Source organism: Pelecanus crispus, chromosome 5, assembly GCF_030463565.1.
Source record: "Pelecanus crispus isolate bPelCri1 chromosome 5, bPelCri1.pri, whole genome shotgun sequence".
Lineage (NCBI taxonomy): Eukaryota > Metazoa > Chordata > Aves > Pelecaniformes > Pelecanidae > Pelecanus > Pelecanus crispus.
This window is the reverse complement of record NC_134647.1, coordinates 20039536-20057357: the sequence shown is the minus strand read 5'-3', so window position 1 is coordinate 20057357 and position 17822 is coordinate 20039536. Positions and strand designations below refer to the sequence as shown.

Sequence of the window (17822 nt, the reverse complement as noted above, 5' to 3'; positions counted from 1 at the left end):
AAACCATATCTGTCCCAAGAAGTTACACAGGGCTTTTGGTCCCCAAATAAGGGTGCAATCAGGTCTGCAATATATGGGAACCACAGATTTCAGCCAACACATTAAAGCTGTAGGAATTGATGTGCCTGAGAAGAAATAAAAAAAAAAAAAAAGGGGGGGGGGGGGGGAGTGAATTGGAATTCACTTCTTCCCTGTCACTCTGATATGCTATTAAAGTCACAAATATGCACACTTGAAAAACAAAGGGGCACCAACACTTAGGGATTGAGTTATACGATATGTAATAATTTTATGTTCTTTGAAAAATTTATGCTCTAGTATAATTTCATCTCCTGATGTAAAAGTGGCAGAATTCAAAACTTGAGGAAGCAGGTAATCCATCTCAGGATTCCCATTTCCAAGTGGTAGCATTCTCAGTAGACTGGATCATGACAAACAAAGACATTACTCCCCAAAAGGTATGTGAAATCCTGCCTTAACGTGCACCTTGCACAACTCCTGTGTGGTCAATGGGAATCCAGCAGGATGAGAGCTAGATAAGATTCCAGATAATTTTTATTTTAAACTATAGCATTACCATGGACTGCAACAGAACACTTTAAAAAGTGCCTATCATAAGAGCTTTCCTCTGCTTAGAAACAGAATGAGCATATTTTAAACTGGGACAGAGCACAGAAAAAGTCAAACAGAGACTAGAAGCAATAATAGGAAGTCAGAGCAACAGAACTAAAATCTTCCTCGAATCTTTGTCTGTCCTTCAAACAAAAAAAAAAGCTTTCATAAGACCACTAAAGATTGAAACTGCACCTCTCCGTACAGCTTACAAATAAACTGAAGAATTTTTCATAGAGAGGAAAAAAGAAGAGAGAACCAGAAAAAGCAAATGTCCCCTGTTTTCCCTTTAGCAGTGGATCTGACTTGCACAGGGCAGTCAGGAAGCATGCCCATTCACCTCACAATCACTGGAACAGACAGTTTAGCTTAACTAGCACTCTGCCTATGGCCGTTTATTATTTATCTGCTAAAAAATAATAAGGGGGGGGGGGGGGGGAAGTACCAAGTGGCATACTTAATTCGTAAGTAAAAGATAGGAAATGTCTGCTTTTCAACAGCATAAAGATCAAGTCAATAAGTCCTGTGCATAGTTCCATTAATAAATACTATTATTCCCTAGAAAATCTGATTCATGATTATTCTCATTCTTGTTCATTTTTCATCACGCTGTATCACAAAAGTAATGCTCATGCCAAAGAATGATAAAAGATTAGCAAAGGTGTGATGACTTTTCTAATCTGTCCATGAAAAAATGGAAACTCTATGTGACATTATTATCTTGTATTTGTCTGTATTGTGTTTTAAACACTTTCTGAACGTTCCTGCTTCCTCAGTTTTCTTGTTACTGTTATGCTGCATTACATTTCTGTGGAAAGCCAGCCAGCCTAGAAGTAAAGGGGTATTAAATTTCCATATCCTTCCAACAGAATTATCCTCAAGATATTTTAGTCAACAAAACCCATCTTATAATACCAAGTTCTACAAGTGAGACACTGAATGTGGTGTGTAACATCCTTACTTGAAACCACTTCTGGTGCCTTTGAACTGGATTCCTTGAACTCACCTCTTAGTACCTTTGAACTGGAAAACCACACATATGATGTCAACTTCTAAAAAGACTTCCAAACAGTGTTTGTAAACAATCAACCTGTAAGCCTGTTGCTGGTAATAGACAGATGTAGAGAAACTAGCATAAAGAATAAAATTACAGGGCACATGAGTAAGTATGATATACTGGAAGACAATTGATCCTGTGGAACTGTGCCTCACAAACCTACTGTAATTCCTTGAAGGAGTAAAGAAGCCTGTGAATAAAATAAATTGGTTAACAAAGTCTTCTTTGACTGCCAAAAGGTTTTGAGTGTGAGTCTTCACCAAAGGCAACTGAAAGAACCTAAGCAGCAATGGGTTAAGAGGAAAGGTCTTTGCTGGGTTAAGAAATGATAAAATGTAGAAAACAGAAGCCATAGGGAAATCGTAATTTCTTTTGGCTGAGGAAGGTTACCAGTGCAGAAGTCATTACTGGAATTCTGGTGAGATCTGCACTGGTACAAATGTATAGATTATTTTGGACATGCAGCAAGGTGACAAAGTTTGCTAGTGACAGATAATTTCCTGATCAGATTCAGAAAGATAAAGCTTGAATATGAAGAGCTGCAGAGGCCCTTAGCACACTCAGCGTGTTAAGGATGATAAAATGTTGCATGGAATTCAGTGCGAAAGTTCCAAACTGCTGCACAAGAGGGAAAAACAATCCTAGTTTCACATATATAGTGAAACTTTCCGAACACCACCACTTAGCAGTGGGGTCTTGGAGTTTTGGTTAAAAATTCCATGAAAATGTTATATCAAAGTTCAGTGGCTGTGGGGAAAAAAGCAACAGAACACTACAAATTAGAAAATCCACTGTATACATCTTGAGTTTACCTGCAGCTTGAATATCAAGTGTAATTGATTCCTACTTGCCAAAAAGGATATAGCTGAAATGGAAAAGATTCAGAGGTAGAGAACAAGAATATCCACTGTATGAGGTAGATATATTAGACGCCTATAAAAACATGATGGGTATTCAGAGGCTGAGTAGGGAAATTACTGTTCACTGTCTTTCCCAACATAGTACTGAGGATGGTGGTATTAAATGAAGACAGCTGGAACCAGGTTCAAAACAAACAAAAAGACATAGATCTTCACACAGCATATTGGCAACCTCTGGAACTCCACTAGATACTAAAAGTTTACTTGAATTCAAGAAATGTGTGGACATGTTCATGGAAGAGAAATCTATCACAAGTACCAAATCCAAAAACCACCGTTTCTGGAACAGAAAGTCCTGAAGCCATGAACCATGAGGTTCTCAGTGACTACCCAGGGAACCTGTCGTTGTGCACCTGCCCCGCTATCACACATTTTGACCAGTATCAGAGAGACAAGATACCAAGCTAGTAACTTTAGTCTGGCCCAGCACAACCATCTTTATATTCCTATGTTCCAGGGAAAGACGTGGCAACTGAGGTATCTGAAGTCTGCAGTCCCATGCTGAGATTGATCGAGAGGTCCTCTGACAAGAAACTAGGAAGTTATAAATACACATAAGTAAGTTCAAACAGAGCAGAACTGCACTTGGAACCTGATGAAGAAAAGAAAACCCTGCCTTCATTAACACAAGCGATCTCCCAAAGTGAAGGTTACCGAGCATGGGGTGCTTCTTGTCTTGGAAACGATGTAACTACCTGCTGTTTTCTGAAAAGAGCAGTGCTGTTCCATAATTGTCTGCTACGTCAGCATACATCACTATGCCTATCCCAAATAGGTAAACTGTAAACCAAGAGAGGAAGATATACGGTGATGAACACGCTGGGAAGGCAGGAGCATCCATTACAGGAACAGCATCAACTCCAGGACTTAAACAATTTACTTTATAGGATCCCTGCTGCACAGCAGGTGCCAAAAGTGTCCAAAGCCAAAGAGCCTGAATCTTGTTTGCTGTGACTGAATAAACAGCAGAAAAGATTCTTCAGCTCACCTGAAGAAATTTTATGCTGTGCATAGTGGAAGATAAAAGGTGCTATTCTTTACGTTCCTATGTTAAATTAGAGATCTACAGGTGTGTACAGTGTAACCAAGCAAAGACAGGAAAATTAAAAGGAAATTAAACTAGAAATGGATAATGACATTCTTATGGACATAAAAAGAGGCCCATGAGGGACATAAAGTCTAAGCGATCACCAGGGAAATTTGTTTACAGCTGATGATACAGAGATTGCTAAAAATGTAAATTCAATCTCTGCCTCAGTAATTGCAAAGGATACTAAAAAGGAAACAATTTAACACTTTTTATCTATTGAAGCAGGCAAGAAAAGCACCCAGAGCATGTCTCAGATCTGTGCTGAGGTTGCTGCTGCCGCAGATGTTCAGGACACAAGGCAGTGCTAGTAAGTCCTTTTGACAGCACAGATTACATCTCTCACTGACATCCACAGCAAATACGGATCTCTGCATTAGAAGTTAGATGGCTGAGAAATTTCAGCACACCTGCACCCTACAAAATAAAAAACAACTCAGGAAAGAGGAGGAGGAGAGCAGAAGGCAGACTGGGCAATAACCAAGCCCAGTGAGTCACTGCAAGACGCTCCCTAGCAGCAATGAGAAATTCACTCATGACTACACGCAGAAGGACTGGTGACAGTACACTGAGATCTAACAGAGGGGACAAGTCTGGCAAAGGCAATGAGGCAACCAAGTTCCTGGAAAAAAAGGTCATCGCTTCCTTCCAGAACAAAAGAAGAATGCCAAGACGGCTTTTCATTTTCATATGTTTCACATTTCATATCTTAGGTAAACTTTACTGGCAATATCCAGCCACCTCCATTAAATCCTGTGCCCTGGAGAGCTAAGAAGTCATATTTTCAACATGTATTAGCACAAATGCCGCAACGGATATTCTGAAGATAAGATCCAGTCACAGTTACCAGACACTGAGCTTCATCCTTAGTAGCACTCACAGAACTAGGCCTATGCTTGCCATGTAGAATCTAAGCACTCAGGAATAATCTTCAGCAGAATATACAATGCCATAAAGAATCATTAGATTACTGTCACTGTTACAAAACTATCATTTTGTATTTTCCATATGTATTAGATTTTTTCTAATGATCATTCAGTGTACTTCATTAAAAATGTTACCTGGCAGTCAACATTCATAGAATCACAGAATCATTTAGCTTGGAAAAGACCTTTAAGATCATCCAGTCCAACCATTAACCTAACATTACCAAGTCCATCACTAAAACAATTAAGGGTAGAGTAGCAATTTCGTGTTTCCTGGCTTGGTGGCTGGATTATTTATAATGAAAGTAAAAACTAGGAATCATTAAGGTTGGAAAGGACCTCTAAGATCATCAGTCCAACTGTCAACCCAACACCACCATGCCCACTAAACCATGTCCCAAAGTGCCACGTCTACCTGTTTTTTGAACACTTCCCGGGATGGTGACTCCACCACCCTCTCTGGGCAGCCTGTTCCAATGTTTGACTACCCTTTCCATGAAGAAATTTTCCCTAATATCCAATCTAAACCTCACCTGACGCAGCTTGAGCCCATTTCCTCTTGTCCTATCGCTAGCCTCTGCTTTCTTATATACTAAGAGTTGCCTAAACTTAAATTTTAAGTTATGATATGCACAACCGCTGTTTAAGACACACATACACCCACAAATTCTAAAATTTTACATTCACCAAAATTTATTCCTGGAACAGGACTAGAAAAGTTAGACGAACAATGGGGAGAAGAAAAGGGGAAAGAGAAGTCTGATTTTTTTTTTCCCCAAGTTTGAAGTATTTCAGATAACCTTAGCAAGAAAATAGAAAACCAACACTTAAATACCTTTAAAAATTAAAGAGTGACATCAGCTGGTATAAATGACCTGTATGGCTAACTCTCAGGCAGAAACCCCCTAAAGCATAGTTAACCCCCTCACCTAATAAGCTTGACATCAGGTCTCCACCATGCAAATTCCTATCTCCAAACAGACTCCACACCTGAACAGAATTGCTCAATTGCAGCTCCCATTACCAATTCAAGGACAAGGTATTTCACTGCTGTTCCACTTGCAGGATTCAGGCATAAGTGACACTGCTTTTCCTGGAAAATTTTAATTGCAGGACTGGGACATAGAACTGGTATTGCTTTTGTTAGAATAGTTTTAATTGCATTAAATGTGGATGCAAACCATATGGGTATGATTTCTTGCACGTATTTTAATGACTCTGTGCGCCTGCATAAAATCTTTAATAAAGAGAATTTAAACAAGTGAACTCATTATGTTATCAGGAAAGAAACACATGAATCTTGAATCACTGAATGCTCCTATATACATTTTTGTTTTATTTAAGCAGCCTGGGGGACAAGGGGGAAGCTATTATAAAAATGAGCAAATGTTTACAATACCTCAACACTCCCTCATGTCACTTAATGCCTGTTTTACATTTTCATTCAATGCACCAAGCTGAGTATTTTTTATCAGTTGATGGTGGCTGCATCAGTTGAGAACATTTGAGAGCCCTGTGCAAGCTCCCAGTTTCCACTAGAAATTAACAAATCATTTTTGGCGAGTTGACTGAAAACACCACTTACAAATCCCTGGAGTTCATGTTCCCCATAGTTTACTACTTTTTTTTTAATTAGTGATATCATACTAGATTATATCTTTTCATTCAGTTACTTTAAAATTTGCTTAGCTCAAAATATTAAAGCTTAATCTTTCCTTCTAGGAGTGATTCTCTTCTTATATCAATTGGCATTGGGGGACATAGATTCCATATAAGACACTCCAAAACAACAGGAGGTTTCATCACTAAAACAACGGCTATGACTTAAACAAAGCTATTTTCAAACCTTTTCTTCTCCATAAGATTACCAACAAACATTACTATGTATAATTTTCAGTGCATTCAGTCCTCATTTTTCAAGGATCCCTGTCCAAAGTTTCCCATATTTGATTGACTAACTAACAGAGAATCCAAATTTCCTTCCTAGACAATGCGATTCTGCCCCTCTACCCAGCACTGTTGAGACATAACTGGAGTGCTCTGTCCAGTTCTGGGCTCCCTTCTTACAAGAGAGACATGGACATACTGGAGTAAGCCCAGTAACGGGCTACAAAGGTCACAGAAGGCGAGGCTGAGAAGGTTGGAACTGTTTCAGCCTGGAGGAGAGGAGGCTCAGAGGGGTCTTATCAGAGCATACAAATACTTGACTGGGGGGAAGTAGCAAAGGCCTAGCCAGACTCTTCTTAGTGGTGCCCAATGGCAGGGCAAGAGGAAATGGGCACAAATTAAAATATGAGAAGTATCACTTAAACATAACAAAAAACTTGATCCCCTTAACAAAATAGGAATAGCAGTATTTCCCCACCTTATCATCAGTCACATCTTGTAATCTCTTTCTGGTACATACATTTTTTAAATGACTCAGGAAAGAGACGCTCTCCCTTTTAGGGTCACACTAAAATCAGTATGGCACAATGGAAAGTATTATGTAGCTTACTCTATAGTTTATATTGATTTTACTAATCAAGCAATCCATTGGAATTTACCAGAATTATGGATCAGCTTCTACTTATACTTAGCTTCTACTGAAAGAAATTATCATGAGGCCAAAGACCCTGATCACAGTAGTGTAAGAGCACTCATGTTCATGCTTTTTATTAATAACTTTAATTGAAAAATTAAGTCGGTCAAAATAAATATGGTTTTGCAAAGAAACAAGAAGCAATATGAACAAGTCATATTATTTATGAGGCTTATTACAAGAGAGAGAGGAGGGGAGAGAGACAGAGAATGAACCATAGTTGGGATTGCTGATTCTCTCCAAAATGCCATTCTGAGTAATGCATAACCATTCTCTCTTACAGCATTAGTACGGCCACCTTCCCTACTACTCCCTCTTAGGTGGTCCCACCTCTACAGGAATTGGTTGGGACTAACTATGACTCTATCTTAAATTCTTTTAACAGGTTACTGTAGCATTATTGTTGTGATTTGTTCACATTTTCATAGTGTGTCCCTACAAAACTCCTTCAAATAGTCTTTATTCAGAATGATCATGTGGCGATATTCTTGGAACACTAGTCATGTAGCTATATATTTTGTGACCCTGCAGTTAGCTATTACATATTTATGCTATGTTAATTTATGTTTTAGACCTTTCTGACATGCTTATACTAAGCCTTCCCTAATTTGGGTCATTAGGCCCAATGACTTGGTATATGAGTTCAAGCACTAAACGAGGAGAATCTGACCACAGAATAGGATCATCTCTTGGGAGGGAGACTAATGTAGGACAAAAGGACTTGAATTCCTTCAACTCACTCTGAAAGTACTTTTTGTTTCCAGTGTTGTTTTGCCATTTGTGAATGTCTGGCCACGGTCTCCTATTTATCCTAGTGTTGCCATTTCCTTAATAAAAACCGGCACTATAACATACGAAAAAAAAGTCAGTAGTGTGGAATCAAACAGCAATCAGCAATAAATAAAAGCACTACACAACTGAGTATGTGCAGGATTGTGAGCATTGATGTTTAGAATTGGTAAATGACACAAATATTGGGCTGCTTGCCCAACTTGCTAGTTAACATTGTACCTAAAACATCCATACAGAGCTTTGTTTCTTTATGAGGTCTTTATCATCAAGTTCTGTGAATAAGAATGTTTAAAGATAGGAAAACGCATACTCACGGATGTGTGTGCGTCATGCACAGCCAAGGGGAAAGAACTCTTTAGTTAGAGAGATTCTTCTTTACACAGCATTCTTCACATACTGACAGTTGCAATCAACTTAGTTTGAAGACAGTTGGTATAGTTTTAAAGAAGGCATAAAAACCCCTTCTTTTTCAGTTGATCCCAACACACTGCCACTGGATTCAGTTACTCCAAATTTGTACAATATGTCCAAATATCAGCAAGTATATTTTAAATCTTTCCTTTTGGGGGCGGGGGGAGTTAAACAAGCAAAATAGTTTGTAGTTTTAAGTTTTCACATCACTTCAGTCCAATTGCTTGCTCTGATGTGTGTGTGTCTACCTTGCTGCAATTCCTTCTCTTACAAAAGAACTTCACCTCCTTAATATAATCCTGTGGGGTATTATTCTCTAGTCCTTCCAAATGAAGAAGGACCTATAATGAGACTATGTCCTTTGAGTGAAAAATCATATTCAAACTCACTTGCAATAGTCAGTAATACCATTGTTTCAAAATGGAATGACCTAAACATTCCACTTCCTCAAGAAAGCATTCTTCACCAATTTATTTTCCTCTGTAGATACAGTTTCTATCCTAAACAGGCTGCAATGGATGTCTATTGCACTATTTAGACATTATTATCAATGCTACATTTCCAAAAACATCCACAGAACACAGTTTGCAGAATTAACATAAATGATGAAACAGAGTCCAGGATATTCACATGGCATACTGCTATAGCTTCCAGTTACACAAAATTCCATGGAGATCTAATTATTTTAAATGAGCAAAGGAGACTTGAGGAACAACTTCAAAATACAGGTAAGTCAAGATTTTATATTATACTTGAATAAGGAAAACAAAGAAGCTGGGGGGAGGGTTGGTCCTCTTAAAAAGTCCATAAATACCCTGCAAAGCACCAAAATACCATGAAACCAATACTTTCAGGAATTTCATTCCAATGCCAAGAAACAGAATGTACTCATTGTGACTAATACATTAAAATACTGAAAATAAATTCTAACAGATTAAAAAGATCTTGTAGCAAGTGAAAGGTATAGTTAAATCATGCCAAACCTAATCAAGCTTAAGAGCAGGGCAGTCTTTCCCCATTATTAATAAGAATGTAAGCTGGATAAGTAGACTGGGAAACTATAAATTATGGCCAGTAAAAGTAATACAACATTTTTTACAAATATGTTTTTAATTAAAAATGAAAAGACAGCCATTTTTACTGAAGCAATTCACTGCACATTCTTAAGTTTGGTCTTCTGTGGTCTCCCACACACATGCATTTCCAACAAAATGTTATTAAATGGAGGTGAAACTGGAATACAGTTCTAAATGCAAAATCAAATCCGTGTTTTACATGTTTACGTTTCTAGGTGGAAATACGAAAATATTTTTTAATCTTGACCACTTAATCATGTGCTTTGGGGTCAGGAAATACCGCTCATCCCTGCCAATCTGCAGTCCAGATACATGTGAAAATTGTTGTTTCACAAGAGTAAAGCAAGCAGCAGAAAAATTGCACACTACTTTCAGGCTTCAGCTGAGCTTTTAAAACACATGGCCAAACACGTTGCCATGGAAATGTTCTGCAAATACATCTAGAATTTCTTAAGATGGAGCTCAGTATCATTTTTTTAAAATAAACTTCTTACAATTTCAAATATAATTGCTCTATGCTGTATTCAAGGGAAACAATGGCTATTATCTAGCATTTATAATACCTAAAGTGATATAATAGTATCTCCAATTCCATTTTGTGCTCCATACATGAAATTAGGCCACGATCTTCCTATGCAATATACCCATATACTTGTTTTCTTTTATGTACTTTGACTTTCCTATCCATCACCACAATACATCAGCAGATACAAAAGTATCAGCCTTGCAATGAAGTTGGCAACAGTTAAAAACAAAAAGGAGACATGCTTCAGTAAAATGCATTTGGTTTTAAACAACATTCTAAATATTTCAGTTATTAATCTTTTCTTTTACAACCTATTAGTATTAGTATGTGTCACAGTACAATAATTAAAAAGGGGAGAGTTATCTTGCCAAACTTTCACTGTTGTGTTCAGTGAGCTATTTTTAAAACTGATTTGAAATGAAGCAGAAAAAAAAAAATCTACTACTGCAAAATGAAGCAAGATCTGTGCCTGCAGAATAGATCAGTCCTGTTATACAATGTGATACGTTGTTTTAAATAACCTGCTACTGTAGGTAAACAGTGGCCTTATACTGCATTTCATACAACAAACACACACATTCACACAATAGCTTTGTGTGCCATGTAAAGATAAAGCAAAATAAAAATGCAATATAGTCTTGTCATTTTACTTTACAAAGGTATAACCTTTTACCATGAATTAGTTAAAAGAAATCATATTCACAATAAAGGCAGGTTGAAAATATATATGGAATAACCTTACATTGCTCAAATAGCAATTAACAACACATTAGATTTCCAAGATATACATTGCTCTTCTTATGTAAACAGTCTACCCTACAAATCCTGTAGCAAATCCAACATGAAGCAATTACACAGACAAAGAGATTGCAAATGACCTAAAACTGTAAAACAAACCCTTATGTTAGAAATATTAGTATAAACTATGAGGTCATACCTGATGACTTAGAGACTGTAATGTCTCACCGGTTCCAAGCTGCATGACCTTTCTATTTCCAGAGACCCCCAAAAATTGCATTTCCTGTCTTATAAAAGTACATCACAGACCCATCTATCTTTCAAAATCTTCTGGGCTGCTGAAGAAAGCATTAACACCCATTCTGCCCATCAGTAAGTGCTGGAGTCATTACCCTCAAGATATCAGATCTTAAATATAGTTTCCTCCATGCGATTACAGACATCCAGTAGTCAAGGAGGCTGACACAGCTATATCACTGATGCTGCTAATGCCATCTGAAAACAGTAAGCTTACTGCTTAAAGCAATCCTGCATCATCCAAACAGAACAAGCCACATCCTTCAACTCCTCACTTGCGTTTTTTATAAAACCTGGCGCTGCCATTATAGATTTTGTTTTCATCTGTGGTCAGCTAAAGGAGAAATTAGATATTATGCAACCAGCTTTGCATTAACAAAAGAAAAACGGCAGATGAAGTGACATATCGAGGTTATCAAATTTTGCTTGCATGACCACTCCTCAACAAGCACTATCACCATTCAGAAGAAGCATCACAATCTGATCCGAAGGAAAATTACCAGAAAGAAATTATAAACAATTCATAGGCAGCAAGGCATTTAAATACCCGCGGTACCGAAACAGCTTTTTTATGCAGCCTTACAAATCATAGACCTTATTAAATTAAAAACATTGCTTGCCTAAGTATTTTTAGTGCTTATTTTCAATAAATTGCATGATCACTGCATTGTTTCCATTACTCCCTGCTAGCAGCCAGAAAACAGCATCTTGAAAACATGCCAGTATTATGACAGCAAAAATGTGTTTTGATATCAAACAAAACAATCGTGCATGGGTTTTTTTCTGATATGAGAGACCTTTCAAACTAACAAACGTACAGTATCCTCCTTAGTAATTTTTAAATTATTAAGACTACAAAGTAATAACTGGACTTTTTATTAAAACACATACTTGATACAAGTGAATTGATTATTATAAGTCATTATTTATATTTATTGTTGCTATCAGTATGGCAACAAACTTACACAAGCAAAAAAAAAAAAAAATCACTTCACAGAACTAAGATGAAAGAGTGCCACCAATAAACTGGAAAAAGTTACCATTTAATAATTCCTCTGAATTCTAGACCCACAGAAAAATTACTCATGTTCGCACAGTGAGAAAGTCCTATCGAGGCACTTGGTCCATATCCTTAAATGCAGAGGAACATCCCCTCAACACACATTGAAATATATTGCTACAGGTCGAATTTTACAGAAAAATGAAACTTGGAGAAAAAAAAATCTTCCCTAAGTTAACCACAGCTTGCATGTTTTCCAATTAATTTGGATTTCCTTCTTTACTTTGAAATATAAGCAGAAGCTGAAACTAGAAGTAAATGGTTCTAAATTAATTCACCCAGACCCTGTTCTGTTAGTTTAACATTATTATACAGTTGTAGTAACTGCTCTTTTGAGTAACTTAAGAGTTAATCAGGTTTGGCTTATAGTCATTCACATTATGGTACTGATAATAGCAAATTGCTCTCATCCATGAATACCACATATTTCCCTTTAGAGAGAGAAACTGTCTGCTATCAATTTTTAATTGATTCACTTTATACAGTGTGGTACTGCCTCAACGTAAGGACGCTTCATCTACAGGGAAAGGGAACTCAGCCACACATTCGTATAGGGTCTCCGGTGACATGTTCCGTAGCCTCGGAGAGGCTAGTCAGTGAAGCCCTAGGAGGCTTTAAAGTGCGACAGGGAACCAGATCAGGCCAGACTTGATGCTGCTTTTTATATTCTCCAAGAGATCTAACCTTGAGGCCCAACAACCTGACACTGTCTTTTAATGCTGATGATAGTGGCAGTCAGGGTGCCACTTTGAATACTGTGAAAGTTCTTGAAAGCTGCCACTTTTAAAGTTTTTCCAGAATAACTCGTGAATTCACTTTCAACCAAGAAAATGTTACTAAATCTATGTGCACAGGATATAAATACATACACACAAGACGACAAAAGGCCCTTCAAAAAATAGACAAGTGTGATTCAGCAGTAAAAGAAGGGGAAAACTGTTTTCCCCATATCAGTATGAAATGGAAATATCTCCCAAAGTAGTATTTTTATTTCCAAGGGTAATTTAAAAAAAAAAAAAATACACCATTACTAAATACTAGGTTATTTACTTCCATGCAAATGCTCCGTTCTGCAATACTATATTCTGATCAGTAGCTACTTACAACTACGTAAGGGAGTACCTTGTATCTGTGAGTTGCTGGCAGCCACTTCCAAGTCCCCACAAGCCACCTAGCTAGGACAGGAAACCCAGCAGGATGGTAAGAAGTGACCAAAAAAGAAAAAAAAAAGTATGCTGCCAAGCCAGCTTTCATAAATATAATGTAGGCACTCTCTGTGCAAATTTCGTACTATGTGATGATCTCCACTCAAAGAGTGAAAAACACAAAGCTAGGAGCTATAACCACAGCTGTCAGAAACATCACTTAGAGTTTTTGTTCACAATGAGTACATAATCTCTCCCCCAGCTGGACATTTGAAGAATTCAAGAGCTAGCAAAAGACAAGATAGAAGACTATTTTCCTGAGTTTAGATCTCAGCACAAATTATAAATGCACTCAGAAATATACAGTTATTTCTTCCTGCATATTATCCCATCTAGTGTAATCTTTTCCCAGAAGTTATTCTGCATTTTTCCTCATGGCAATACAATTACTATTTTGCAAAAGTGAAAATTTTAACATTTCATTAGCAATGTTAAAACAGACAGAGGGTATAAATACAATACTATTTTATCAAGTATAGATATTTATTCCGAGAGATGTTAAGGCAAAAATCTTGCAATCCATTCTCTTTAGAATATCAACAGGTATCACTTTATATCATACAAAAGCATTACCCAAAAATATAGTTTGCTTTTACTTCATTTTTCTTCACAGGAAAAAAGAAAGAATAAAAAAAAAGAAAAAAGCAAATTCAGAGTTCCTGTGGATTATGCAAGGTGAAATAATGGTCACTTTGCATCTATCACAAAACAGCTTCATATCAAAAAGACCTGACCTAAGCAGTGAGTGAGCAAACAACAGAAGCTCTGTCACTCAACTTTTTAAATTAAATTTAAGTCATGTTTCCTAGTACTAATGATCGTGATAAAGAACATTTGAGATCAGTGAAAGGTACTGGAGATTGTAAAAGTAAGGTGAGATGATGTAGTGCTGTACCAAAGAGCTGGAAGAACAATACTAACGCATATTCCTCAGCAATATTTGGGGGATCAATTTTACTATATATTTTTATTAATGACCCAAGCATAAGTAGTACGAATGATACCAAAAATCACAGTTTGCATTTGTTCAAAAAATTTCTGATATTGGAAAGCACTGCTAATATACGAGGAATAGAATAGCACCAGGAAGACATGGATTACTTCTAGGACCACAGGAATAAAACTGGGGTAAGATTTAATGTGAAGATGTGAACTTACAGACTATTAAGTTTCTGCTAAGAATTGAGAGCTCAGCAGTTGAAAATTACAGTGGATGAAACTGTGGGGACAAAGCTGATCACAGAGTAATTATGAGCTACCAGCATGATGTCCCTATGGAAATGGAGATGAAATTTTAAAATTATCAGGGAACATATTTCTAGTACATAGACATCAACATTAATGAAAAAACACGAAGCTCTATTAAAACCTTACTGTTCTTGATTCTGATCATCTATCTCTAAAAGAGGAATTCAAAGTACAAGAGATAAAGGCTTCTACAATGGTCAGGGAAATTTTGAGAAGAAACTGAAAACATTTGCTTTGTTTAGCTTAACACACAAAAGACTTAAGGGGGAGATCTGTGTAGGTGTCAAGACAGAAGTGCCAAGGAAAAAGAAAAAAAGTTCAAGTAGAAGAACAATTTTGGAACAAAGTTGTCATTAATATTTGGGGCTTTTTAACTATCAGAGGTTGAAGGTCTGCAAGAGCAGAAAACCAAACTCAAACACCAAGAGTGTGCCCTTCACTCCTGTATTTCTGCAGGAGACAATCATGAAAATGCAGGCAAGTGAAGAAAAAAGCAGAAACTTAAGGTACAGCAGAACTGGTACCAAGAGCAGGACCTAAGGAAAATGAGGCGACTGCCATGGGGCTCAACACTGACTGGAAATAAGTTTAGAACCCTGAATCAAAAAAGTAAACAAACAAAAACATCTCAGTAACAGTTGGCTTCTCCGGTACTGAAGACACTGAGCTTTCGTCTCAATATGTAGAATGGTATTAACAACATAAATAGCTCAGCAACTTCTCTTAATCAAAATAATTCATGAGATCTTAAGTTTCAGCTGATTGCTCAGATCAACGCAGATTAAAAAAATCTCTTTGTATTGAGTGGAATAAGCTCAAAAGTAATTAATGATAGCCCATTCTCCTTTAATTCTAGTGACAGGACTGTTTCTATTACCTTTCTCTAGTCTACATATATATCTCTTATTTAATTCTCCCATGAAATTATTGGGAGTTTTTTGTTATAAAGTGTAAATACCCTTCTCTAGGCAAAAAGGAAAACCATTTAGAAAATATAAGTTTAAATTTATTAACTCAGTAAAAACCTGTTATATTTTATGGACATACCTACATTGTTCTCTCAAATGAGATACTGTTCAAAGACTCTCCTTTTGTGATTATTTCAACAGATGTTACCTAAGTCTAATCAGTTCATTTGTGGATAACTTAAAACATTTGTAAAACAAAATGGGAAACAAGCAGAGGCAGACCTGAACCATGGCTGCACAGTCAAAATTTGCAAACGAACTGCTTGGTTCCAATTCTGCCTAACGATTAATGTAGTTGTATCAAAACTTGCCTTTCCAAATACCTTACTGTCAGTGTTTCTGTATCCTAGCACTAAAACTGAAGTTTGCATCTCAGGCTGGTCCCTGACAGTCCAGATCACTGCACTACATGTTGCCGACAAATTAGAATAAATTTATCATAAACAGTTTTAAAACAATGAAAAGAAAGGAAGATTTCTATCCAGTATTTTACCTTCAAAAACAACTTTAAAATGTCTGGCATCCCATTTTCCAGAAGATAATGTAGGAGACAACAGACATCTCCTTTCTCTCAGACTGCTGAGGAACAATCCTATACTTCCAGTGTATATGAGAGATGGTTGCTTAAATTTGTTCTTGGAAAACCACAGAAAATAAAGAGTACAAAATCTCCTCAAAGTATGCAATTGTACATTTAGTTTCTTAGCAAAATTATATTTACATAAATCATGTATTCTAGAAAATTATTTGTAAAATCAGATTGAAATTATGAATTCTAAATGTGCGTCTAGGTGAATAGGTTATATTTAAAATGACCATGCCTTCCTCTTCTGACTTTAAAGAAAGCAAACCTTTCCCCCTTTTTAAGCATCTCAACAGTACTGTAACTTGTGCCACGGCCTGGGAAAACCCTTCTGCTTTTATTAACTGACTAAGGACATGGCTGACTAAGGGCTTAACTTGCAACCACCCGGGATGCTAGATCTGATTATAGGAAAACATTTTCCCCTCCTTAAAAAGGTGATGATGGAATTTATACTCTGGGTTGTACAGCACAACAGAAATTTATTTTCCTGATAAACGAAGAAATAATGATTTAATAAAAAATGCTGGAACCCATTAGCAAAGCAAGTGCTACCAACCTTTCCACAGAAGGAACATCAGGACAGGCAATGCTGATCTGGATATCTCCCAAATATTACATAATATTGAAGTTGCAGCCTAGTTATATTGCACACCTCATACCTTTCTTTCTTTTGATCCTTTTCATCCCTCCCTTGTCCCTGAAGAGGAAGAAAAACTCCTTTTTTCGTAAGAAAAATTTGTCAGTTCACTAATCCCAGCTTCTTATCTGCCTCAGAATAGATCTGACTTTTCTAAATATTTTGCATTAAAAAGTTCTCTTTCAAAGAAGAGAAATGTTAAATTTTGACATATAATTACCATTATCCTCTCTGCTAGCAGAAAATGATGGCAAAATGCCAACTTGCTTGTCTGCTACAGATAAGACATTTCCAAGCTTCCATCCTTCCCTTTAGAGAAAGCAGAAGGGAAGACTAGCCAGGAGAAAGCCTACCCTGTCAGCTGATCCTGTAAGAAATAAAATTAATATTCTCCTAACAGAAATCATTTTCCTCCGAGCCCGAGGTAAATGATATGCCTTACCATATGTTATGATGGTCCTTTCAAGAATGACAAATTTGATGAATTTTTCCTGGACGGTCTTTCTCTCATCCAATCTCTTCTCATCACCTCCAGCTTCTGCTGCAGGCAAACTCTCAAGAGGCATAAATCAGCATAGCATCACCAAATTATGTAACTTCTACCCACTGGGGATTTAGCCCCTTCTACTTCAGACTGAGCACAAAAAATGTCTGTGCATTCTTCAATATTCTTTTCAATCTGTGTAGAGCTTTAGAGAATTACCCTGACACACTGCTGAGCTTCGACACCGATACACCCATTGTGAGCAGAGAACCCAGCCATTTTTCTTAAAGGAAGAGCTCTAAAAAGATTATGTCCAATTACAACATATTCAGACCTAGCTCTAAATCAGACGAAACTCTGCCTCAGTTCAAACACGGGGAAAAAAGGAAAAAGACAGGTTCAGGGAAGTTTCTTCACTGTATACAAAAATATCGGCATATCTTTAAATACAAACTCAGCTGTGCACTCCTCATTAGTTCACCTGTACTTCCAAGCCACGAGAATGTCTGAATACCTTTGCGAATCCCCAGATACCAGCTTATTTGCACATCATTTGTGCATCACAGTCCTTTGAAAGTTTTACTTTTATCAATAAAATATAGAGAGGCAAG

General features: G+C 37.0%; 1 protein-coding gene across 2 annotated transcripts in view; it reads right to left on the bottom strand.

The window, feature by feature from the left end:
• SLC4A10 (solute carrier family 4 member 10) overlaps positions 1-11006 on the bottom strand; it is a 125868-nt gene extending 114862 nt beyond the window's left edge. For both annotated transcript variants that reach the window (XM_075710130.1, XM_075710131.1), the window contains exon 1: positions 10926-11006. In XM_075710130.1, the coding sequence (XP_075566245.1) occupies positions 10926-11006 (81 nt within the window). The remainder of the gene's footprint in view (positions 1-10925) is intronic.
• Positions 11007-17822: the final 6816 nt, after the last annotated feature.